Source organism: Gymnoscopelus microlampas (genome assembly GCF_963454915.1).
Source record: "Gymnoscopelus microlampas genome assembly, chromosome: 13".
Lineage (NCBI taxonomy): Eukaryota > Metazoa > Chordata > Actinopteri > Myctophiformes > Myctophidae > Gymnoscopelus > Gymnoscopelus microlampas.
In genome coordinates, this window is record NC_139950.1 from 8,680,220 (window position 1) to 8,706,849 (window position 26,630).

The window sequence follows — 26,630 nt, forward strand, 5'->3', positions numbered from 1 at the left end:
ACCACTGTCTTTCTGCATAATTTAATAACATAATAACCACATACACTCCAGTCCAGGTGGTGGCGGTAACACACTGCTTATAGCAGGGTTGCCATGTCCGTTTATTATAAGCGACTTTGGGCTTGTTTTTCTGTAAAGTTGTTTGTAAATATTTGCGGGTTGCGTTTTTTTCTGGGCTTGTTTCTAAAGTGCAGTTGCTTATTTGGGGCGTGGTTCCTAATGTTGTTTAAACCAGTGGTTCTCAAACCTTTTCAAGTCAAGGACCCCCAAATTGTATTTTCATACATACATAAAAAAAATAAAAAAATCCTAATTTGTTTTTCAAATTGTCTTCCAAGATATATATATATTTTTAATATTTGTGATATTTTTTTTAAATTGTCAAATAGCTGGTCTGAAGGGCGAAGGGGCTGGGGCTCGCTTGTTTTCTTAGACACCGCGGCTGCTTGTTTCTCTCACACAACCTGGCAACACAGGGACAAGATGACAGTAGAAGAAGTGCATCAGTTGTTCTGAAGACAACAAGTCATGTATCTACCTATATGTCCACAAATAAACACAAACATGGAGTAAAACACCGTCATTCGCCTCGCAGAAAGAGCCACGTTGCTTGTAAGTTACATTAAATTGCTTTGTTTCCCCACAACACACAGAGAGAGCGAGAGAGAGAGAGATAGAGAGACACTGACTTCACACAGGGCTCTTATGTGTGTGGACACTTTGAAGCTAGCAGGCTAACGTTAGCTTTAAAGATAAACAAAGCTTGGGGTCCAATGTTTGAGGGTTGGGTTTAGTGCAGTGGTTCTCACAGTGGGGGTCCCCGAGGTGGGTTCCAGGGGGTCCCCCATGCAGTCAAATGATTAATAGTCAGGACTAACATGGACCCTTATGGGGGTCTGTAACTCTGAGAGTGTACAAATGGAACCAAATGTACCCTTGCGGGTCCATGTGGTTCCATTTGTACCCTCTCAGAGTTAGATTAAGATTGATTGGGGGTCCCAGAGATACAAATGCCATCAAATGGGGGGTCCATGGCCTAAATGCATGTCAAATTGGGTTCCTTGGAATTTAAAATGGTTCAGAATCACTGTAGCCTTAAAATGAATGTCTTATTTTGGGGGTCCCTGGCATATCTTTTCAAATGGGGGTCCGTGTGGGCTGATATTTGGGGGTCCTTGGCACGGAAAAGTTTGAGAACCACTGGTTTAGTATTAACCTATTTTGTTAAATATTAGACTATACCTAAGCAAACTATCCCAGTCACTGACTGTCGACTTAAAGGTAGGGTTAGTGATTTTCTTTGGTTAAAATAAGTGTTAAATAGCTCTATATTCTGATAGTACTCATTGCTATAGGGTGTTTGTTCAGTAAAAGGAGTCTCCATGTCTCTCCAGCTCTTTATAAAACAGAAAATGCATTTTAAGGTCAGGATTCGATTTATATCCAATCAATTTGTAGTTGTAGTGGAGTAGAAAAGTACTGACAATTGGAAATACTCTTGTAAAGTAACACTCAAAATTGTACTTAAGTACAGTACTTGATTGAGTAAATGTACTGTTGTAGTTACTTAACACCACTGCTGCTTTGTGAGAACATGAATCCAGTGTCAGACACTGAGGCCTTATGGCATATTGTTTAAATCATGTGTATGTTCATAATCCTCATCAAGTTTTAAGTGTTCATTAATGTGCATTGTCAACAGTGGTGGACAAAGTATTTCACCCCAGTACTTCGAATCAAAGTAGAGATACTCATGGTCAAGTATGACTCCACCTCGTTAAACTTAAGTGAAAGTTTCTTTGTCAAAATTGTACTTGAGTTAAAGTAGCTTACTGCTGCAATGGAGTACCTACTTTTAAAACATACTTAAAGGTAGGGTAAGTGATTTTCTTTGGTTAAAAAAATATATTAAATAGCTCTGTATTCTAGTACTACTCATTGCTAGAGTGTTTGTTCAGTGACAGGAGTCTCCATGTCTCTCCAGCTCTTTTATTAGACAGAAAATGCATTTTCAGGTCAGGATACCAATCGTATCCAATCAAGACAGAGAACTCAGACAGGATACAGATTAAACAAGTGGAATTGGAAGTGATGACACAAAGAAATGAGCAGGCACAATTGGAACTGTAATACGACGCAAATTAAGCTGATAAATGGGTACTCTCTCCTGATTGGCTAAAAATGTTCTTTCTGAAAAAAATTAAAGAGCTGGAGAGACAGGGAAACCCCTGTTACTGAACACACATTATATAGCAATAATTACTATCAGTATTTAGTGCTTTAACCTTTAAGATTCTTTTTTGTTTTAACCAAAAATAGTGCCGTAAAACAATTGTATAAAATAGTGGGGGGGGGGGGGATTGAAATACTCAAGTAATGTAAAAATTACCTCAAAAGTTGGAGGCTGAAATTACTTTTGTCTGACAGCTTTGTGGCCTCGACTCAACCCGGGGTGCTGCTGTCCAACTTGTGGACATTTAAAAGGGGACCAAAGTTCCAGAATTGAAGGTTTGTGGCTTGTGTTTGCATCGCCTTTCTAAACCCAAATATAGGTACACATGATTTTTTTGAGCCTTGATATCGCGCCCCTTTCTCTTGATTGGAGGTCAGAATTGACCGAAAAAAAGTATTCCGTAGCCTGCATAATACTAATTCTTTGTCACTGTTTCAAGGCGCATATTACATTTTCCCTTGTTAAACAGGCTATTTTCATCTGTTAAGAATTGAAGATGGATCAAGAATCGGACTATCATGAAAGGTATTAAGCCCTAATGAACAATGGGATGGGTTTTTTTCCTTTTTTTTGCCCTATGAACTAGTGTTGGAAGTATCTTGCCCACATGAGCCCTAGCGTCCCTATTCTGGGGGGGGCGAACATTATGTGAAAATAGCCGATCTACAAGCTCGCCTTGTGAGCTTGTAGATCTGCTATTTTTTGGCAAACTAGATTTGACGTAGAGGGTAGGGAGTCTAGGACTAAGAGTAGGGGGCGTAGTATAGACCCCCAGTGTGGGGGGACACCAGTCGGCAAAGTATGGCGAGCCCTAATGTTGCCGTTGTGATTTGTTCGATAGCCGATTCTACAGATTCTACCGAAGTGACAGTGCCGAGGAAGACGACGACGACGACGAGCCAGAGGATTCAAAGGATGACAATCCAAAAGTAGGCCTGTCACATCATTGTTACATCATCGCCTATTCGCGATTATTTGAATTAATCGCAATTATTTTTGCATAATCGTCATAATCGTTTCCATGTTGAAAAATGTTCTCAAACATTGTCCGAAAACAGCAAAAATAGCTGATCTACAAGCTTACAACGTGTCGCTTGGTGATGCGTTGTAAGCTTGTAGATCAGCTATTTTGAAAATGATTATATTAGGGATGCACCGAATGGAAAATTCTTGGCCGAAACCGAATACCGAATGTACTGTAGGAAACATTTGGCCGAAAACCGAAAGGCCGAAAATTCTTAAAAAAATAGAAAATTACTTTTTTTTTGTATCATCACTATAATGGGTTCATATTGAGATCAGTTATTGAAAACATAAATAACATAAAATACAATATGTCTCAAAACATTAGCAAGAACAAAACAAATGTAAGAATTAAAACAAATATTGAATGGCCTAACAAAAGGCAATATAATGTCTCTAGCTGCATTATTGTACATAGCCAAGGCTATTAATGATATTAGGCCTACCACTGAGAAGTTACTTTCAGTTTCATTTTGGAGAAGTCACTTTCTGTTTCATTTCAGAAAGACACACACACACACACACACACACACGCACACGCACACGCACACGCACACGCACACACACACAGAACAGAAGCGTTTCAGCTGGTGAGTGTTAATTATGCGCTTAGGTAGTTTCGATCTTGTACATGTTTTTATTAAGCAGCTTAGTTATAACATAACACTTGACATTGAGTCTGAATGTGGAATTACTGAGACTGTAGCTGCTGTGTTGGTTTTTTAGCGCACAATGAATTTCACGTGCCTTTTACTTGTAAATGGTATTGTTGACAATAAAGTTGAACCTTGAACCTTATCTTGCGCTTCGCATTCAGGCTCTTAACCAGCGCAGGTTAACCTACTACTATTACACCGTCTGATATGTGTGGATTCTAGTTTGGTTTATTCAAGACTACAAAGTAGTAGGCTATTCCTTCCTACTTGAGTTACAGACGCAACTGATGTATACTTCTCCCTACAACGGTGTATTACCGATCGGATTGTGTTGTTTGTGTATGACTTCTAAATATTCGGTGATATTTTTCAGCGTTTAAAACCCTTTCGGCCGAAAGCCCATTTTTTTAAACCATTTTCGGCCGATATGATTCGGTGGCCGAATACTCGGTGCTTCCCTATATTAGATACTAGACCATACCCGTCGGGGAATATGAGCACCCAAAGTGCGTCATGGTCCGCTTGTTTCACGGATGTGGCAACACCGGCGCTTGTTTCCCGCACATGATTTGGCAACCCGGGAGCCAGCAAACACAAAAACGCTAATAAACAGCTGACATTCGGGGAAAGTGAAAAACGGGCTTCGGTGTTCCGTGCACGTGGTAATGGTCAATGGCTGTGTGCAAATGCAGATCAGTTGCTCCAGCCACTGAGGAGAACCGGGCTGAAGAGATTTTGAGGGACGCGCTCACTCACAGAGCTTTGTTGAATTATATGTCAGTAATTACTTTGTATATTTTAAGTTATTTGTCATGTCTGCCCTGTGCGATTTTTGATTACGAGGCCTTAAAGGCAAACACAAAAATAAGCTTGTATTCATATGTTCCAACGTTCAATGGCCAAACACACAATGAACCCATTAAGACCGAGAACGCATCTGTGTCATTTTAGATTTCTTTGGCTATTCAAAAATAGCAGATATACAAGTTCATAGCGCGGCACCGAGTGCCGCGCTATGAACTTGTAGATCTGCTATTTTTGAAAAATCGTGAAAATATTTTTTTTATATTTTTTTCCGAAAAACTGTTAGGATTTAGAAAATGTTTAGAAGCGGCCTCAGGTCTTAATGGGTTAATCGCAATAATTTGAGTGACAACTAATCGTCATCTTAAAATCTTGTAACCGTGACAGCCCCGTCCAAAAGCAGACCTCGCAGACGACACAGGAGACGACCTCGACCTCGTGCGACCCCCCCCTCCCAAAGAAGAGACCGACGACGACGTGGAAAACGAAGGCGGCAGCATCGTGATGATGGAGAACACGCCGCCAGACGACCCGCTCACACATCATCAGGACCGCAACACGGACCGCGAGAGCAGCACGGCGGGCGCACCACCGGAAACGGACGAGTCTGTCGCCGGCGCGCCGCCGCCGCCGCCGCCGCATTGTTCCAATGGGCAGACGACAACGTCCGCGAGCGTCCCCGGTTCACCCGACGACGACCCCCCCGCGGCGAGCGTAGCGCCCGCTCGCTCTTCCAGTCCCATGCTCACCCTCTGCCTCAGTGATAGCCCTAAAAAGACTGCGGTGGCTGCGGCGGCGCCGCCGGCTGCGGGCACCCCCCCGCCCCCCGACGAGGATGTGGAGATGCTGAGCCCCGACAGCCCCCCCGTCCGCGAGAAATCGTCCAAATACAGCGATTCGGCCGAGTGGGACCAGGCGTGCCCTCCGGAGTTTGCCGAGATCAATCCCATGCACTTTCACAAAGGCAGTTTTTTCGGGAGTTTGCCCAAAGACCAGTCTGCGGCGACTATGGACGCGGAGGACGACGGCGGCGAGACGCCGGAGCGGAGCGGACCGCCGCCGACCGACGCCGCTAGAGACCAGACGCGGGTGGCTGGAGAGAGGTACCTGTTACCACGGTTGCACTTGATTTACGCGCAGTGGTGGGAAAAAAGTACTCGCATGTTTTACTTAAGGCGAGATTTAAAAGTCTCGATGGTGGGGGCCAGTTTGACACGGGAGGGGAGCGCATTCCATAATATGGGGGCTGCTACTGAAAAGTCTCGGTCACCTCTGGTCTTTAAACTTGAATTGGGGTACCTCGAGTTTCAACTGGCCCGCAGACCGCAGTGACCTAGGGGGGTTATACACCTGTAAAAGTTCAGATAGATACTGAGGTGCCGGGCCATTCAGTGATTTAACCCATTGAGGCCGGGAACTTATCGCTGTCATTTTTAGATTTCTTTGGCTTTTCAAAAAACACTCGGTGCCGCGCTATGAGCTTGTAGATCTGCTATTTTTCAAATAGCAGATCACAATGTTTTGTGCAAATCTTTGAATATATATACGTATATATATTTTTAAAGGGAACATTTTTGACTCAACTCTGTGCTTCTGGGGGTCCCTATTACAAAATATTTTGAGATGGGGGTCCACGGCCAAATAATTTTGAGATGGGGGTCCACGGCCAAATAATTTTGGGGGTCCTTGACATGAAAAAGTTTGAGAACCACTGATATTTAAAAAAAAATGTAGGATTTGGAAGACATTTGTAGAATCCCCAGAAGCAAAGATTTGAGTTACAAATGTTCGCTTTAAAACATATATATATATTCAAATGTTTGCACAAATTTTCACGATTTAAAAAAAAACCCAAAATAGCCAAAGAAATCTTAAAATGACACAGATACTTTCCCGGTCTTAATGGGTTAAAAACAAATCTTAAAGTCAAGTTGTTGGTGTTGGTACACTGACTCGTTGTTGTGCTGCTGCTGTCTTCGTCGTGCACTAGTGTTCCATCGGCGTCGGACGACATGGACAGGAAGTGGTTGGGGACGTCCATCGACGAGCTGAACAGAATGCCCCAGTGTGCTCCTCCTCTGTCTCACCTGAAGGTGGCGCCAAGTCACACCGTCACCATCAGGGTAAGCCATCACATTCACAGCCGTCTCATTTTGTAAGGGAACTTCCTAGTAAAGATATGGCCTCTTAGAACAGTGGTTCTCAACCAGTGTGGTCCTTGGGGGGGGGGGGGGGGGTTGATAAAACTAAAAACAATGCCCCTTTCTACCAAAACTAGGGATGCGCGATATTGATATTGATTTTTTTAAGGCTGATATAGCCAATAGTACCGATATGTTGGTTGGTATATCGTGCATCCCTATTGCCTGCCTACACCATGGTTGCTGGATGTCAGAGCTCTGGTGGAGCAACTACACAAGCTTCCACCAAACACTTTCTAAGATTTTTAAAAAATGTTCCAAGAAATCTGATATACAAGCTTGCATCGTGGCACAAAGTGAGCTTGTATATCGGCTATTTTTGAATAGCCAACGCTATAATCTAAAATGACACTGTGCTTTCCTGGTTTGACTCAAATTATGGTTTAAAATCAAATTAACAGTGCTCACATGAATGAATCGATTCTGATTATTGGAATCATTATGTTGCTTTTGTTTCAGTTAATGTATTGTGTCTGATTTAGATTATGATGATGTGTCCTTGTATTTGATTGGTTTTTAGTGTTATTCTATTTGGATAAGCCTTGCATGCACAGGTGTTGAACATTAACACTCAAACAATGCATCTGGTTTGTCCAATGTAATTGTGATGTCCGTGTCATTTAAAATAAACTTATAAACGTACAAACATTGGTGTATAAGGTTAAGGTTACAGCCTGCCACGTTTTTTTACCCTGATTTTAGTTTTGAACCTGTACAGGGAAATAAACTACAAAACCGGCCTAGAGTTTCATTCCCTTGTAAGTGGTTAACCCATTAAGACCGGGAACGCATCTGAGCTTGTGCCATGCTATGAGCGCCACGCTATGAGCGCCACGCTATGAGCTTGTAGATCTGCTATTCTTTTTTTTTAATCGTGAAAATGTGTGCAAATCTTTGAATATATATATATATATATATATTTAAAGGGAACATTTTTAACTCCAATATTTGCTTCTGGGGGGTCCCTTGGACAACATATTTTGGCGGCCAAATACGTTTGAGAACCACTGATATTAAGCAACATAGGTTTTTTCAAAAATGTGTTTATCTGGATTTAGAAGACATTTGTAGAACCCCCAGAAGCAAAGATTTGAGTGAAAATTGTTCGCTTAAATATATATATTCAAAGATTTGCACAAATGTTCACGATTTTTCATAAACAGCAGATCTACAAGCTCATAGCCCGGCACCTATGAGCTGGTATATCTGCTATTTTTGAATAGCCAAAGAAATCTTAAAAGGACACGGATGCGTTCCCGGTCTTAATGGGCTAAAGGAAGAACTGGAGTGTAAAGAGGGAGTGAGGCAGAATGTAGGCTGTGTGGTGGTTCATGTCTGTATGTGTTGAGATAAAGACAGAGAGAGAAGGAGTCAGTGAAGTCATCCTCTAGACCCGGAGGGCTTCACGTCACTAAATCTCTAGTCAGACTGTGTCTTCCGCTGTGAGTGCTCAACCATGTCCTCTGGATATTAGACACTGAAGACAATTAAACACTTAAGACAATGAATTGTTCAAATGAAAAGCACTAGAATTATTATTACTTTTTAGTTTAATCACCTGCCTATTAATCAAGGATCACATTTCTGCCTTTTTACGCAGGTAACGAGGTTGTGTTTGAAATAAGTCATCGTTTTTTTTCCTTTTGACAGATTCATAGTTATTATTACCTTGCTAATTGGCTCTGTGAGATAATATTTAATATTTAGATAAATGATGTATGCAATGTCACATTTAATATCACTGCCCAATGCACTTGTTAGTGTTGAATAATCGTAATAATAAATCGTGACAGCTCTTTCAGAGGGTATTAACACTAGGATGGCAAACGCATCCATTCCTAAATATGTCATGTTATTATTATGACCCGCAAGGGTCCACTTTTACACTTTAACCCATTGAGGCCTGAGGCTCCGATTCGGTTTTCGGAAAAACGTATGTTTCTATATCAGTGGTGCTCAAACTTTTTCATGTCAAGGACCCCCAAAATGATATGCATTTGGCCGCCGACCCCCATCTCAAAATATTTTGTTCCAGGGACCCCCAGAAGCAAAGATTTGAGTTAAAAGGGTTCCTTTAAAATAATATAAATATATTAATTTGCACATGTTTTCTTGATTTTTCAAAAATAGCAGATCTACAAGCTCATAGCGCGGCACCGAGTGCCGCGCTATGAGCTTGTATATCTGCTATTTTTGAATAGCCAAAGTGTAAAATAATCTTTTTAGCTCAAATGAAAAAGTGACACAGATGCGTTCCAGGTCTTAATGGGTTTAAAGGTAGGGTAAGTCATGTTTCTTTGTTAAAATAAGTCTTAAATAACTCTATATTTTGATAGTAATCATTGCTTTAGACTAGAGTGTTAGTTCAGTAACAGGGATCTCCATGTCTCTCCAGCTCTTCAGTTAAGAGAAAATGCATTTTTTTTCAGGCCGGGATACCACGCTTTCCAGTTGAGCCACCCTCAACTCTGTCATTTAAAAAAAAAAAACCCTTCTATGTGCCCCCTTGCAGACAGATCTCCTCAGAGAGGGGGAGCCCGCCGTGCCGTACCCCACCAAGTTCAAAGACGCCTGGGACGACGTGGCGGTGAAGATGCCATGTTCAGAGAAGAACCTCTTCCCTATGGAGAGTGAGGTATGCCGCAACCTCTACCCTAACCCTGGGTATTTTCATATTCAGGGAAGGCCAATAGGCTCTATGCACAGCGGCCATATTGGACAGAAATTGGGCCCCTTCTTTGCTTCCTTCACAGGTGTTACCAATGATACTAATGAAGGCTCTGTTCCATTCAGGTCAGGGTGCTGATATCGAGCATGTTGGCTCACTAGAAACACTCCATTTTGGTTCCCAAATGGCCCCTTATGGTGGGTGTGTAACTCTGAGAGTGTACAAATGGAACCAAATGGACCCGTAAGGGTCCATTTGGTTCCATTTATACACTCTCAGAGTTATGGGGGTTCTTGAAAATAAGACAACCACTATGCAACACTAAATGAACAGAGCCTCAATTAGTATCATTGGTAACACCTGTGAAGGAAGTAAGGAAGGGGCCCAATTCATTCCCAATATGGCTGCTGTGCATAGAGCCTATTGAGAGCAAAAGCCCTCTTTTCCACTGATGAACGTATGACACACAATTAAACCGATACAAAATGACAAAAGATGACAAGCATGGAGGGGTGCATTTCGCCTTTCCGACATGTTGCCTTTCCGACGTTGACGAACCCTATACCTAACCCTAACCCTAACCCTAACCGCACGCGGAAGCCACTAGTCGGAGTGGCGAGATGTCGGAATGGAAGGAGAACCCCGCATGGAGAACATAGATAGAGATATCATAAGGCAGTGGTTCTCAAACGTTTTCATGTCAAGGACCCCCGAATTGACACTTATTAGCCCGCGGACCCCCATTTCAAATGATATGCCAGGGCCCCCCCCATAAGAGAAGATGTGTTACGGCTCTAGCAGTGATTCTCAACCATTTTAATTTCAAGGACCCCCAGTTTGACATGCATTAGGGCTACGGCCCCCCATTTAATGGCATTTATATCACTTGGACCACAATTTATATTGTAAAATCAATGTCAATTTAACTCTGAGAGTGTACAAATGGAACCAAATGGACCCGTTAGGGTCCATTTGTACACTCTCAGAGTTACAGACCCATAAGGGTCCATTTGGTGCCTAATCTATTATTTAGCTGGGGACCCCCTGGAACTCCCTCAAGGACCCCTGGGGGTCCCCGGACCCCACTTTGAGAACCAATGTCATAAGGTACACGTGCAGACAGATTTCAAAGTATCGTCGACAAGCTGTTCAACGCGATCGTAGTGAAATGTTATTCTCCAACAAAAACAAACGTGTTGTAGACAGTTCCACGTGTGTGCGGCATAGTAAAGAAAGGCGGCCTTACCCAGATCAGATCTACAAGTGCTAATGTCTTAAAAGTAGTCTTTCGAACAGGTATGGCGATAACAAACTCTAAATGTTGATAAGCTGTTAAGATAATCAGGCAATTTCCTAAGCAAGGCTTTGTAGATGAAAAACGGTGCAGTGCTGTTCCCCTCCTCACAGCTAGAACCTCTTCTCTGTGCAGAGTGAGGTGTGGTAGTTCAGTGGTTCTCAACCTTTTCAGGCCGTGACCCCCCAAAATAGTCATATTTGAACTGGGGACCCCCCCCCCACCCTGATAAGCAGTTTGAATGTAGGAGTTGAGGTCGAGGTACATTTACGGTTCTACCAGCCTGATCGCCAGAGAATTAGTATACATTGCACGGATTTGTGCACGTCATTCCGTGCATAGTCGCCTAGAAACCCCCAAATTCCGTGCATATGTAAGTCCCACGGTGGGCGTAACCAGTCGCAACCCGGAAAAAACAGGAAGTAGAGCAGTCCCCACAACAAAATGTACGATTCTGTGCCTATCGGTAGGTAACTCAAACGACGCTGAGTAGGCTCAAGGGAATGTCGCAATGTTCAGGACGGCAACTCGCTCGCTTTAGCTCGCTCGGTGGTCCTTCACACGGCGACAATTCCCTTGAGACTGCGCGGCTCTGAAATGGTTTAGTCACAATGGGGGAGATGCGAGGCGGCTATGCACGGAATTTGTGGTTTTCCAGTAGTCTATGCACGGATTTTGAGAAACGTTGAAAAACGTTCAATGAGAACGTTTCCTCTGGCGATCGGGTTGGTTCTACAGATAAATATTGTGAAAATAGCCGATCTACAAGCTCACAACGCCTCGCGTTGCGAGGCGTTGTGAGCTTGTAGATCGGCTATTTTCGCAAATTGTCACTTCACTGTCATCTGGGGACCCCCTCGAAATCATGTGCAGACCCCCCGGGGATTCCCAGCCCACAGGTTGAGAACCACTGTGCTAGTTCAGTAAAGAGAGATGAACCTCTTCCGTGAGCGTGAGGTATGCTAGGTCAATATAGAGACAAACAAACAATAAAGTTCCACGTTTTGTCGATTTAGACTGCGTTAAATTAACGATTGTATGATGCGCCTTTAATGATAGGACAGAGAACCCCCTTCCATGGAGTGTAGACCATAGACATATATGAAGGTAGACGCCTCCTCTGTCTCTGAGGCGTCTGTATGGCGGGCGCGCTTCCGCTTCGGGGGGGTAAGCTGGAAACTTCCCCGTGCGTCACAGAAGGGGGGCGTTCGGTAGGCCAATCAGAGGCAGGTGGGGGCGGGACAACTAGATTCTGACAAGCCCTGGAAAAGACGTGCTGGGGTTGGCCAGTAGTCAACGCACTTTGATTGGCCAGTGCCCGTGCCCCCCCGGAAATATGGCGGCCACCATGCGAAACAGTTCGCGCCAACGAACTGCAGAGGCCAATGAGGTATCTAGGTTTCTATATCTATGGTGTAGACGCTGCGGATCCTGTAGCTCCAATCGGAACGTCTCCCTCCGCTAAATAGCTCCGAGAGGAGGTTCCACGCAGCTCGGTGCCGTTTTTGGCGGGCCATTTTCGAATATTTTCCACTATGCATGATTCTTCCCCTTTTCCGCACATCGTATCCAAAAAGTAAAGGTTTTCTGCACTGCTCTCAGATGTTTCAACTTTTAGCGGAAAATAAAAATCTAACTGACGGGTTGAAACAAGTGTTTAAATCGCTTAAAATGTCAGTCGACCCCCGTCCGCATGCGCAGTACTGCTCCCGTAAGATTGCATTGGGAAAACATGGCCACAGGCTGACATTTTAAGCGATTTAAACGCTTGTTTCAACCTGTCAGTTAGACTTTTCTTTGCCTCTAGAAGTTAGAACATCTGAGAGCAGTGCAGAAAACCTTTACTTTTTGGATACGATGTGCGGAAAAGGGTAAGAATCATGCATAGTGGAAAATATTCTAAAATGTCCTGCTCAAACGGCACCGAGCTGCCGTGGAACCTCATCTCGGAGCTATACAGCGGAGGGAGAGGTTCCAAATGGGGCTCCAGCTCCTGCACAATGGAGACCTTGCGAGGTGGAGCTCGGGTAGGTTGTAGGAGCTGGGACGCTCAACGCTTGGTCTGAAAAAGAGAATGACTGGTTGAGACCGCAGGCGGTTAATATTTGTAAAACTGGAGCGCGTCGCCGGATTGGCTGACTGCAAATTGAAAACATCTTATTGGCTAGTAGAGCTCATGCTTTTAGAATTGTAAAATGGAAAGGCTTTGACAGGCGTGGGAAAGAGAAAGTGACGTGGTCGACCCCCCCCAGGAGAGAAATGAAGTGCGGTGAAAGCTAGTGTGACACAGTAAAGATCTTCTTTGTTGAACTTTGGCCCAAGCCTAAGGATGACTTCCCTGAGGTATGCTGGGAAACATAGATACCAGAGAAATGCTGTTCTCCTCATGTCCCAAATGCTGTTCTCCTCATGTCATGTCTCCTCATGAAAACCAACTATCGATGGTTTTCTGGGTGTTTAGTCTATCGATAACTTTTTCGATTAGTCGAATAATCAAGAAACACGTTAAAATGTTTAAATTTTTTGTTGTATATATTAACAAATCAACCAAAATTGTCACAAAATCAGTGGGTCACATTCATCTTTAAGCCCGAAAATAGCCGATCTACTACTGTAGTTCACAACGCGTCGCATCGGAGCTTGCAGATCAGCTGTTTTGGGTATTATTTTTTTCATCATTGATTTAATCAATTAGATCGATTCCCTGTTTGCACCCATACATACAAGGTATGCCCCCACGTGTGACACATAGTCAGGAATATTATCTTTTGTGTCATGTTTTCAGGATGGAAGTGGTGTCCAGAGTCGATGGGAGCTGATCCACACAGCCCTGGAGGGAGAGTTCAAAAGTTCCCTGGACGTTAGGGTGAGACAATGGAATTGTATGGGGGGTGTTGTTGTGAGCTTGGCTTAACATACACTGGTGAAGTTAGCTCTCACTGGACCATCATTGGGTCATCCAAGCGTGTCTCTGTAATAGGTTTTTATCTGCTTTTAGTGCTACTGTATCTGTATGTTTGTATTGATAAGTCGAGACAGATTCAAGGAAACTAAAAAACAATTCCATGAACAACCACAGGGTGGCAGAGTGTGCCACAGTGACAGGCATGCTTGGAGCGTTTGCTTTTATACTAGGCTGTAACCAGCGGTGTAAAGTAACTAAGTACATTTACTCAGGTACTTTACTTAAGTACAATTTTGAGGTACTTTGACTTTACTGGAGTATTTCCAATTGTCTATACTTTTACTTCTACTCCACTACGTCTCAGAGGCAAACATTGCACTTTTACTCCACTACAATTATTTGACAACTTTAGTTACTTTGCAGATATACATTACATTATAAAACAAACATTATCCACTTTATCCCTACTCTATACCTAGGCTATTTGAAAATAGCCGATCTACAAGCTCACAACGCGTCGCATCGCGGCGCGTTGTGAGCTTGTAGATCGGCTATTTTCAAACATTTCAGTAATTTTACATTTTGATACCAATACTTTTGTACTTTTGCTCAAGTACATTTTGAATTCCGGACTTTCACTTGTAACAGAGTACTTCTACATTGCAGTAATGATACTTTTACTTAAGTAAAACATTTTTTTCCACCACTGGCTGTAACTAGTAACTCCACTGCGAATACTGAAATGTTACTCTGCACACACAGGATGCCATACTGAGATACAACACAGCCCATGCAAAGAAATGGGACTTCACTGCGCTGAATCTGCTTTGCACAGAGGTAAGCTGCACAGACACATCTGCTTGATAAAGCATGTACTTTTGAATACTTCTGTATTTTTTACTACAGTACTCCAGTACTTTAACTCAAGTACAGCTTTGACAGAGCAACTTTCACTTGTGGTTGAGTAATCTTTGTAGTTTGGGGTTGAGTACTTTGTCCACCACTGTGTACCAGGCTGCTACGGATGTTATTGAAGGTAGTGTAAGTGATATTTGTTTGCTAAGAACAAAACAATTAGTTAAAAAAAGGTTAAAGCTCGATATTCTGATAGTAATCATTGCTATAAAGTGTTTGTTCAGTAACAGGGGTCTCTCTGTCTCTCCAGCTCTTTAGAAAATAAAACTTCGGGCTGGTTGCCAATTTAATCCAATCAGGAAAGAGTACCCATTTATCCGCATCAAGTTTATAGTGTTCCAATTTGGTCTGCTCGTTTCTTTGTGTCATCACTATTTCACTTGTTTATCCTGTATCCTGTGTGAGTTCTCTCTCCTGATTGTATGGAATTGGTGTCCCGAGAGATGGAGAGACAGAGAAACACCTGTTACTGAACAAACACGCTATATGCAGTAGCAAGAATTTGAACCATGTCAGATTCATTGAAAACACCCGTCCTTGTTTCTGATGACTGATATTGGCCTTCTAATGTGTGATGGGGCCGTGCTTTTTCCAATTACTTTTTTCGTTTATTGTCTGGGTGCTCTCAAAAGTCAGAGTAGACGTTAATATGACCTCAAACAAATGTCACGATTATTGTGGCCAAAATAATGACCAATATTGCGAAGATCATAATTATGCTTAAAACTCTTGAAATGCCAACTCGGGTCCAGTGTATGAGGAACAATTTCACTGTGAATCAAAACCTCTGCAATATGATTATAGGCTCTATTCACAGCAGCCATATTATGAAGACATTCACAGGTGTTACCAATGATACTAATGAAGGCTCTGTTCCATTATGGTCAAACAGAGTCAGGGTGCTAATATTGTGCATGTTGGCTCACTGGAAACACCAGTGGGTCTACAGTTGGGGTCCAGAGACCCTCATGGGCTTCCAAATGGCCCCTTACAGGTGTGTAACTCTGAGAGTGTACAAATGGAACCAAATGGACCCGGTTCCATTTGTACACTCTCAGAGTTATGGGGGTCGTGGAAACCACTGTGCTACACTAAATGGAACAGAGCCTTCATTAGTATCATTGGTAACACCTGTGAATGTCTTCATAATATGGCTGCTGTGAATAGAGCCTATTGTGAGCGTCTTTTGATCGCGATAATACGGAATATGGTCCCACCCCCCTTAGTCATGCTCTTCAGTCTTCAGTGTTTGGCTGTTTGGCCCACCAGTGTGAATCCTCTCCTTCTGCTACTGGTACCAGTCTGCACTGGAGACTGGATGGAGACTGGATGCCGAGGGCTTTCCCGTTAGGACACATGGACACAGAGCGTGACAGCGACAGCTGTTACAGGAGAGCCAAGAGAATGTCTGTGTCTCTCTCTCTCTCTGTCTGTCTGTCTGTCTCTCTCTCTCTGTCTGTCTGTCTGTCTCTCTCTCTCTCTCTCATAAACATGCTCTCTCTGCACTCTCGTTCTCCCTGTCTCTTCTTGCTCTTCCTCCCACCTTTCCTCCCTCTCTCCCCCTCTCCTTCCCTCCCTATCGTGATCTCTCTCTCTCTCTCTCTCGGTCTCTCTCTCTCTCTCTGTCGCTATCTCTCTCGCCCGCCCACGCCGTACTCGGCCGTCTCTTGAAGATCCAGTGTAATGGCATGAAATTCAATCAGGACGGGGAGGGGGGGGGGGGAGCACTCTGATAGCCACAGAAATGTTTGGGTCGGGGCTGACCGCCATCAGATCTGACGAAGGTCGGCCCCTCCTGAAACGCCATTTTTATGGCGTGGTCTACACAATTAGAGAATGTACAATAACTGTTATTTTGATCAACATTTTGTGGACAAAATATTATCCAACGATAACAAAATATGCGTTTTATTTATTTATTTTTAATTTTTATTTTTAAATAATAATAATTAAATACAATAAAAAACATTTTTTAATAAATGAAAATAGTTATCGAAAAAACACGGCTCCCTCACGTATTAGGATGAGTCACCAGAACCAAGGACGTGTGTTTTTGATCAATCTAACATGGTTAAAATGGAGTTTAAAGTTATAATGCGTTTGTATAAGAAGGGGGCGTGTCTGATAAAATGAATATCAAATATCTAAATACTGAATCAAGCAGCTTAAAAAAACTGTCTGGGGGGCTCACATAAGCCCGAGTAGACGATGAAATGACCCAACATTTTTTTTTGAAAGTGAAATAACCCTTTAAGTAAAACAAATCTGAGTACTTCTTCCACCACAGAGAGAGCCTATTTCCTCTCCCTAGAGGCCACTCATGTGTCTCTGTGTACAGTATTTAGACAGCCCCATGTATAACCATCTACAGTGTGTCAACCAGCCACACCCCCTTCGAATGGACACAAAATCAATTTCTGAACGAAACCTAATTTGGGTGACTTGCATTTAGTCACGGCGTGGTGGCCGGTTATACAATCTAGCCGGTGGGAAAGTTCACGGACGGGTTAACGCATTAAGACCTGAGGGCGATTCTAAAAAATGTTTTCTAAATCCTAACAGTTTGAAAAAAATATGTGTATTAACTCTCTCAGTGCCAATGAAATAAGAAAATATGTTCATAGTGTGCCAGCAATTTTTTTTTTTCAAAGTAAAAAAAAAGTGCTTAGGAAGCGAGATACAGCCTTTTTCAGTGTTAAGTTAAACAAGGAGTGGATGGAGCTGCAAATCTTCAGATAATGATATCTTGGGTTTTGAACATTAAAAAAACTCGGGATTTTTTTGTTCTTGGCACTGAGAGAGTTAAACATATTTTTTCACGATTTTTTCAAAAATAGCAGATCTACAAGCTCGTAGCGCGGCACCGAGTGCCGCGCTACGAACTTGTAGATCTGCTATTTTTGAACAGCCAAAGAAATCTAAAGTGAACACAGATGCGTTCCAGGTCTTAATGGGTTAAAGCCATTTTGAGAATGAACCGATTCTCGTAATGGAACTCTTTCAGAGTCACGTTATGCTGATTACGATCCCACTCCGCAGATGGATCGTCGAGCCCAGATCTTTGTCCGCTGGTTCTTCTTTCCGCTAATTGCACGCGGGGCAAAGTCGGGAGTTTGGCTTCTATGGCCCCCCGGTACACACCCCTCCTCCCTCCCTCCCCCCTTCCCTCCCTCCCTTTGAAATAATTCCTCCCAAGTAAGGCAGAGAGCTTGCTCAGATCAATAGCTGCCCGAGCCCATTTTTACAGCTCAATCCAATTTAATTAAGAGGGCCCATTAACCCATTAAGACCGGGAACGCATCTGTGTCATTTTTTAGATTTCTGTGGCTGTTCAAAAATAGCAGATCTACAAGCTTATAGCGCGGTACTATGAGGTTGTAGATCTGCTATTTTGGGAAAATCGTGAAAAATTGTGCAAATCTTCTATATTCTCTCTCTCAAACATTTGTAACTCAATCCTTGCTTCTGGGGATTCTACAAATGTCTTCTAAATCCTAACAGTTTATTTTCTTTCTTTTTTTTTTTTTTTACGTATGTTGCTATAGTGGTTCTCAAACGTTTTCTTGTCAAGGACCCCCAAAATTATATGTATTTGGCCGCGGACCCCCATCTGAAAATATTTTGTTCCAGGGACCCCCCCCCCAGAAGCAAAGATTTGAGTTAAAATTGTATATATGTATTCAAAGATTTGCACACATTTTCACGACTCAAAATTGCAGATATACAAGCTCTATGAGCTTTTATATCTGCTCATTTTTGAATAGCCCAAAGAAATCTAAAAGTGACACGGATTCTTTGCCGGTCTAAATGTGTTAAATCTATAAGGATGCTAAGTAAGGCCATCAGGAAAGTGCAGGCTCCTTCCAGGGAGGAGAGCACAGTAGTGTGTTTGCATCAGCGGGCTGCTACTGTTTAGTCCACTCACGGCCTTCAGCGAGGATCCAGTTATTCCCTCTCCCTCACTGCTCAGGCGTTTAGGCAAGGCCACGTGAGGTCAAGGTTTTTGAACCAGTGGCGTGTTCCGAGGTTTGTTCGGAGGGCATGCGATAATCATTCCCTGCACGACATGCGTGTGGAAATACTCCAGTAAAGTAAAACAATCCTCAAAATTGTACTTAACACATGGGGTGCCAGTTTTTTTTTAAAACAGAGTACACTGAGTGCCAGGATTTTTAACCATTTTTGATGCTACGTATATAACGTAACGCGGTAGAACACACCACTGGTTTGAACACCAAAGGCCAACAGGGAACCCGTTGAACACGTTGGGAGCATTCAAAAAGACTTATCCCCCCCCCCAAAAACAACAAAAAAAGCCAACCTTTTTTTGTTTTGTTTTTTGTTTTTAACACATTGAGTGCCAGGGTTTAAAAAACAACAACATTCAGTCAGTGTCTGGATTTTTAACCATTTTTGAACCTTTTTCAAGTAGTCACAAAATATTTTCAGTGATCACCGTCCTCACGGTGATCCCCTCATTACACACATAGAGGTCTCGTACAATCGGGGGAATTCTTTTAAAAACATTAGGTAATCCGTTCCATAGTTGCAGCCAGTTCAAAATAGTCAAAAATACATAGTAAAAAACAAAAAGTACACAGGAGCCAAAATACAGGCTTTTGAAGTCATAAGTTAACCAGGAAGTGGATTGGAGTCTAAATCTTCGAAAAATGATATCTCCTGGTGCTGTAAAGGAAAAAATAAATAAATATATTTTTCATTTTTTTCCCCAAAAACGGTCATAACCGTTTTTGGCACACCTCGTTTGGATTATGAAAAACGGTCCGGACCGTTTTTGGCACTCAATGTGTTAAACACGTCAAACACGTCATTGGCATGTTGGGCCTATTGGCACGTTGGGCCTCGCAGATATGCTACTCTTTGATGCTTTTAGTTTGACGCTGTAGTACGCTCAAGCAGGGGCGTTAATTTACGAAAAAAACACCGAACAGTTATAGTTATAGAATACGGAGATAAGAGGTTTATGCCCCCTACAGCAACGATATATCCCATCAATACAAAGTTGCTGTAGTCTCTGTAAGTGGCATTCTCAGCCAAACAGGCCTTATTAAATCCAGAGGAGCATTTTGTGCAGAGCGAGGGTAATTGTCAAGATGTGGCTTAGAGCCGATATAGCCCCCGGTCCGTGATGATTGACACTGCAGGTGTAATGGCTGTGTGTGGGGGGTGAGGGGGCGGGGGGTCCAAATTAGAGCTTGTCCGTAAATTGTCTGTGGTGTGTCTCCATTCCCAAATGAAAGTGTCACGGCGTCGGGCCTTCTGATGAATGTCACAACTCTGAGCCTCCGCCGGAGCCCGCGCGATGCTCGTCCCCCGCTTTTGCTGAAAATAGCAGATCGACAAGCTCGCAATGCGACGCAATGCGTCGCATTGCGAGCTTGTCGATCTGCTATTTTCAGCGAAAGCTTTCCCCACAATAACGGACGCTGGGGTTTAAGTGGTTAAATGTAGCCGCACGCACACGCACAGGCACGCGCACAAGCACACACGCACACGCACGCACGCACGCACGCACGCACGCACGCACGCACGCACGCACGCACGCACACACACACACACACACACACACACACACACACACACACACACACACACACACACACACACACACACACACGCGTACACACACACGTGTGGCATAATAAAATAAAGGTTCTCTACAAATGAAAACAGTGAAGATCAGTTAAGTATCACTAGGCTATACTATTTTAACAATCTACAAAGATTGGTTCTTTTCGAAAATAGAATTGGCTTATATTGACAATGCAAAATAAGGAAGTCGGGTTGAAAGTGATTAAATGCAGACCTCCTGACCTGGACTAAATTGATTGTCTATCACTCCGTTGTGATATGTGGGGGTCGTAGGTATAATCTGTGTGTGTGTGTGTGTGTGTGTGTGTGGGGGGGGGGGGGGGGGGGGGGGGGTGGGGTGGGTGCGTGCGTGCGTTAGCCCGCGTGTGTCACTCTCGTAGCCGGTCGCGTTAAGCCACGTGAAGAGGGTCTTATATTTCAGCATTCCCCCCATCCTGCCCCATCACCCACTACCATCCATTACCCCTCAGAGGAGCGCTTTATGATGCCTGCCAGCTCATTACTTCTGACAGCGTTTAGTCAGGCCTGCTCTGCAGTCACATAAATGCCCTCCGGCCAAATTACCCGCCAAAGACTTCCTGTTTCGAAAAAAATCTAAAAGCCAGCCCCCTGCCTCCTCCTCCCTCTTGCCCTCTCTCTACCGTGATTGGTCATTTGCATTTGGTTCCAGAAAGCCCATTTAATCAAGGCTGATGCTTGCCCAGGCCTAACCTTGATGGAATAAGGCAAGGTGATTGATGACTCTGGCATTCGGCAAGCCGATACGTTCATAAGTGATTGCGTAGTAAATCTGGAGGCCTATGATGGAATAACTGGGTGTTTATCCCTTTAAGACCGTGAACGCATCTGTGTCATTTTTAAGATTTTCTTTGGGCTATTCAAAAATAGCAGATATACAAGCTCATAGCGCGGCACCGAGTGCCGCGCTATGAGCTTGTAGATCTGCTATTTTTAAAAAATCGTATCATTTTTGCAAATCTTTGAATGCATATTTTTTTAAAGCAAACATTTATAACTCAAATCTTTGCTTCTGGGGGTCCCTGGAACTAAATATTTTGAGATGGGGGTCCGCGGCCAAACACATAATTTTGGGGGTCCTTGACATGAAAAATGTTGAGAACCACTGATGTAGCAACAAAGGTTTTTGAGTGGTGCATGTTTTAGCAGGGCCTGAGCACGGCCTCAACAGCTGCAGCTGATTGCAACACAAAGATGTAACCAGTTAGACTAATTCAACACAAACATGCAACACATTCGCCACTTAAAGACATGCGCACACGCATGCACGCACACACACACACACAGACACACACGTACACTACACGTACACGCTGGCTGAATGAAATTAACTCATCAAAGGCACCACTCTCTTCACACTGGGTGTGATTTTTCAAAAAACTGTTAGGATTTAGAAGACATTTTTTGTAGAATGGGCCTCAGGTCTTGATGGGTTATTTTAGAGGGAATCTCTGGGCGGATGCTGAGCTAAGCTTGTAGGGCTGGCGGTATGGATGCTCCAGCTTGCATGCGGCGAGCAAGCAGCGAGCTTCAGAGGATTGATGGGAGGCTTTTTTTTTTGGTTCTCTAACAACTTTCTGTGTCGTGACTGGACCCCAGGCCCGCCTCTGCTTGCTGTTGCTGCCACTGGTGGACATTAAGTACTCAACCCCCCAGTACTCGAGTCAAAGGATAGATACTCCCTGGTCGAATATTTACTCCACCGCAAGTGAAAAGCAGCTCAGACAAATTTGCACTTGAGTTAACCCATTGAGACCTGAAGCCGATTCTACATGTCTCCTAAAGCTCAACAGTTTTCTGAAAAACGTATGTTTCTATATCAGTGGTGTTCAATCTTTTTCATGTCAAGGACCCCCAAAATTATGTATTTGGCCACAGACCCCCATCAAAATATGTTGTTCCAGGCTACGCTATGAGCTTGTATATCTGCTATTTTTGAATAGCCAAAAGTGTAAAATAATGCTTTTTAGCTCAAATCTAAAAATGACAAAGATCCAGGTCTTAATGGGTTAAAGTAGTGGAGTACTTGTACAAAGTACATTTTCTTTTTTAATATCAATGCATTGCTGTATTGAAATGGAATTTCCCAAATTTTCAAAAATAATTGCAATTTCACTATTTGAAATGGCGCTTACTGTAAAGGCCAGTCCGCACCAATGCAACTCCTTGCAACCATTATCCCCAATGGCAGTTGCAAGGAGTCGCATTGGTGTGACATGGCTAGTGGCTATGACTAGTTGCATTGGTTCAGAGTGTAAGTGGTTAATTCTTAATGCAGCCGGCTCGCCTCAGAGATTGATGGCGGGTTTTTGTTCTGTAACAACTTTCTGTGTCGTGACTCTGAGCCCCGCCTCTGCTGCGCTGCTGTTTCATCCTCTCACTGCCAGGCCTGGGCTCAGTTATTACATAATAGCCTGATCGCAATTGCTGGAGATAATCGCAATAATTTTTTTACGTAACAATCAGATCGTTTCCAATGATCTGTTGACTTTTTTTTTTAAAAGATATTACAAATCTAGAGCTCTAGATCTACTCATGCAGCTTGTAGATTGGCTATCTCTGCTTGTTTTATTTTTAAAGTAAAGAAATATTAAATGTGGCCTATTCTGACCAATTATTTATTGATTATTGGTAGCATTTGGTACCAGTTTAATGTCTGGTATATATAGGTTGACAGCCCTATTCTCTGCTGGATTGAAGTGTAGAACCGGGATTATTAATATCTGCCCACTGGGAATTCTCTTATCTATGATCAACAATATGGCCTCTCTCTGACCTCTTACTCCTTTACTGCATCCATACTACACTCTTAATTTCATTCCCTACTTTATCATACACAAGAGTGTCACACAAATGTAGTGAAAATAGCAGATGTACAAGCTCACGACGTACATCTGCTATTTTCACTCTTCTTCGATTGTTTAACCCTTTAAGACCTGAAACCGATGTCTTCTAAATCCCGACAGTATTCTGAAAAAAAAGTATGTTTCTATATCAGTGGTGCTCAAACTTTCTCATGTCAAGGACCCCCAAAATTATATGTATTCGGCCGCCGACCCCATCTCAAAATAGTTTGTTCCAGGGGCCCCCCCAGAAGCAAAGAATAGAGTTAAAAATGTTCGCTTTAAACAATATATATTCAAAGATTTGCACACATTTTCATTTATTATTATTTTTGAAATTTTTGAAAAATAACAGATCTACAAGCTCATAGCGCGGCACTCTGTGCCGCGCTATGAGCTTGTATATCTGCTATTTTTGAATAGCCAAAGTGTAAAATAATGCTTTTTTGCTCAAATCAAAAAGTGACACAGATGTGTCCCCGGTCTCAATGAGTTAAAACATAATAATAAAAAAGGAGCTGTTTTGGACATACAGGGTTTCCACCCAACAGCGGCGATATAAGAGAATTGAGGCTCGGTCGTTGGATATTACACCCATCACAGTATTGGGTTATTCCCACCGTCTTGCTGTCCAACCACCATTATTAAACCATTTAAGCCTTTTTCCCCAACAAGCAGCAGGCTAGTCCTGGTTTATTTGAAAGCCGTGCCGGTGATTCTTTGATGAGGAAGACATGATTAAACTCCAGAACAAAGATCTTTGAAAAATCAATGTGCAATGTGTTCAGGTTGGCCATAGTGGCGTGCAATGTATTCTTTTAACTCTTTGACTGCCAGAGTGATAGTGTAATAGTGTGCCACCACTGCCAGAGAAAAAGAGCGATTTTACCTTTTTTTTTTTTTACTTGTACCTTTGAAAAATAATGGAATATTCTCCGTGACCCCCGTCCTCACAGACATCGCCTCATTGCACGCACGGGGGTCTATACTGTATATCCGCACGGGGGTCCCTTATCCCTTATCCCTTGCACAGCTGTGGCCGTTTGAATCCAGCTTGTTTTTGCCGTAAAGCAAGAGGACGGCAGGCTGAGCCTTAGCAGAATCCGACGAGAAGTCTCGTCGGTGGCAGGCAAGGAGTTAAGGTTCAGGGTTCAAAACATCTGCTTTCTGTGCTCTCTCTCTCTCTCTCTCCACTAAAAAAAACAACGGTATGAGATCGATTCTAACACATTTGACATGGTGTGTAAAACCAAGCTTATATGTCGGCTGAAGTCTCCCAGCCACCATCTGCACCAGCCATGTCATCGGTCTCTTCGTCCATGATATGATTCTGGCCACAGCCAGGGGTTGTTCCGTGTTAAACAACATGTCTGCCTTCTCTCCTCTCCTCTCCTTCCCCTTCCTGTTCTCTCTCTCTCCAGGGTCTGGAACATTGTGAGGCCCAGCACCTCTTCGAGGTCGTCCTCCCAGCCATGGTGAAGTTGGCACTCAGCGCTCCTCGACTCTGCACAATGGTAGGTGTTTGGCGGTGTTTCCAACATGTCTGCTCGCAAAGAGAGAGAGAGGGGGATATTTTTGTTTGTATCTGTGTTAAATGAGGGGAATAAAAAGGTGGGCGTCTTCTCGACATGCAAAGTTGCAGTCGGCGCCGCCATCTCAGCGTATGCGTGCCGTGGCCAAGGCGGTGTCAGTAAGTACCGTAGGTGTGGCGGTTCACCTCAGCCATCCATCGTCCAGTGGTCTAGTGGCATTGTGAAGGGCTTATGATAAGCGGACATGGCAACCCCACAGATCAGCTGTGTACACTACAGCGTTTTCAATCAGTGGCGCGTCACCGTCTAAAGGCGAAATAAAAAGTGAGAACGCAACGGCACTTTGACGTTTTTACTAGAGAGTGTTGTCGTCTAAAAGTGGCCTAAGATGGTCCTTTCCCAGTAATAGGCTCTATGCACAGCAGCCATATTATCACTTCCTTCACAGGTGTTACCAATGATACTAATGAAGGCTCTGTTCCATTTAGTGTAGCACAGTGGCTCTCAGATTTTTCAATTTCCACGACCCCCATAACTCTGAGAGTGTACAAATGGAACCAAATGGACCCTTACGGGTCCATTTGGTTCCATTTGTACACTCTCAGAGTTACACACCCGTAAAGGGCTATTCGGGAGTGTTTTCCAGTGAGCCAACATGCACAATATCAGCACCCTGACTCCGTCTGACCAGAATGGAACAGAGCCTTCATTAGTATCATTGGCAACACCTGTGAATGTCTTACAATATGGCTGCCGTGCATAGAGCCTATAACACCACCATTCATCGTGGGGCCGTTTAACGACGATGCATCACGACCGTCTCTCCCTCTCGCTCGTTAGTATTTAGTGGCTCAGATGAATGTTTATGCGCGGCTGTTATTAGCGCTTTTTATCGATCGGCCATTAGGACGGCCTTGGGAGGGTCTTTAGCTCTAATCAGTGGAGATGAATGGGTTCCCCCCGTGGGTTCATCATACTGAGCCCGCCCCCCCCTGGGAACGAGCTAGAAGCACCGCGGCCTTAACCCGTTCAAACCGGGAACGCGTCTGTGTGTCACTTTTAAGATTTCTTTGGGCCATTCAAAAATAGCAGCACCGAGTGCCGCGCAATGAACTTGTAGATCTGCTATGTATTTGAAAAATCTTTGAATATACATATATATTTTTTTTTTTTACTCAAATCTTTGCTTCTGGGGGGTCCCTGGAACAACATATTTTGAGATGGGGGTCCGCGCCCAAATACATATCATTTTGGGGGCCCTTGACATGAAAAAGTTTGAGAACCACTGATTATACAGTAGCAACATACGTTTCTTTTCCCCAGAAGCAAAGATTTGAGTTAAAAATGTTCGCTTTAAAAAAATATATTCTATATATTCTTAAAATGACACACAGATGCGTTCCCGGTCTAAAAGGGTTAATTACTGCCACCCATTTATGTAATAGAACTCTGCTGCCTGCATCATCCGCTCTCTAGATCGCTAAGCTAATTAGCTTCCATGTCCACCACCCCACCCACCCACCTTTCTGCCCACGTCTGTCTGTCTGTCTCTGTCTGTCTGTCTCTGTCTGTCTTGACTCTCTTTTCTTGACCACAAAAGTTAAGAATGGGATTTAGATAGCATGTTTTCAGATGCTAGGTGCATTGTTTACCTGGTATCCTATAGTTTAATTGCACAGAATGTTATTTAAATAGAATGTTGTATAGACAAGATGCTAGGTTCACTGTTTACCTGGTATCCTAGTTTCGTTGAGACGCCTACACCGTTCTCTCTGCATTCTATTTATGATTATGTACCTTGTTTAACGTAAGTCACTCTGGATAACAGCGTCTGCTAGACGTAGGCTCTATGCACAGCAGCCATATTGGCCATATCCTTCACAGGTGTTACCAATGATACTAATTAAGGCTCTGTTCCATTTTGT

The 26,630-nt window shown here is 43.3% G+C and overlaps 1 protein-coding gene across 2 annotated transcripts in view; it reads left to right on the plus strand.

Moving 5' to 3' along the window:
* The first annotated feature begins 476 nt into the window (after nucleotides 1–476).
* The window catches only part of LOC311058910 (poly(ADP-ribose) glycohydrolase-like), a 122,602-nt gene continuing 96,448 nt past the window's right edge, over nucleotides 477–26,630 (plus strand). The window contains exons 1-10 of one of the 2 annotated variants that reach the window (XM_084076441.1): nucleotides 477–612; nucleotides 2,428–2,508; nucleotides 2,703–2,758; nucleotides 3,075–3,162; nucleotides 5,104–5,819; nucleotides 6,707–6,839; nucleotides 9,430–9,552; nucleotides 13,665–13,745; nucleotides 14,547–14,621; nucleotides 24,595–24,687. In XM_084076441.1, the coding sequence (XP_083932567.1) occupies nucleotides 2,730–2,758; nucleotides 3,075–3,162; nucleotides 5,104–5,819; nucleotides 6,707–6,839; nucleotides 9,430–9,552; nucleotides 13,665–13,745; nucleotides 14,547–14,621; nucleotides 24,595–24,687 (1,338 nt within the window). In that variant the 5' untranslated portion in view covers nucleotides 477–612; nucleotides 2,428–2,508; nucleotides 2,703–2,729. The remainder of the gene's footprint in view (nucleotides 613–2,427; nucleotides 2,509–2,702; nucleotides 2,759–3,074; nucleotides 3,163–5,103; nucleotides 5,820–6,706; nucleotides 6,840–9,429; nucleotides 9,553–13,664; nucleotides 13,746–14,546; nucleotides 14,622–24,594; nucleotides 24,688–26,630) is intronic. The other variant, XM_084076442.1, reaches the window with a different exon arrangement.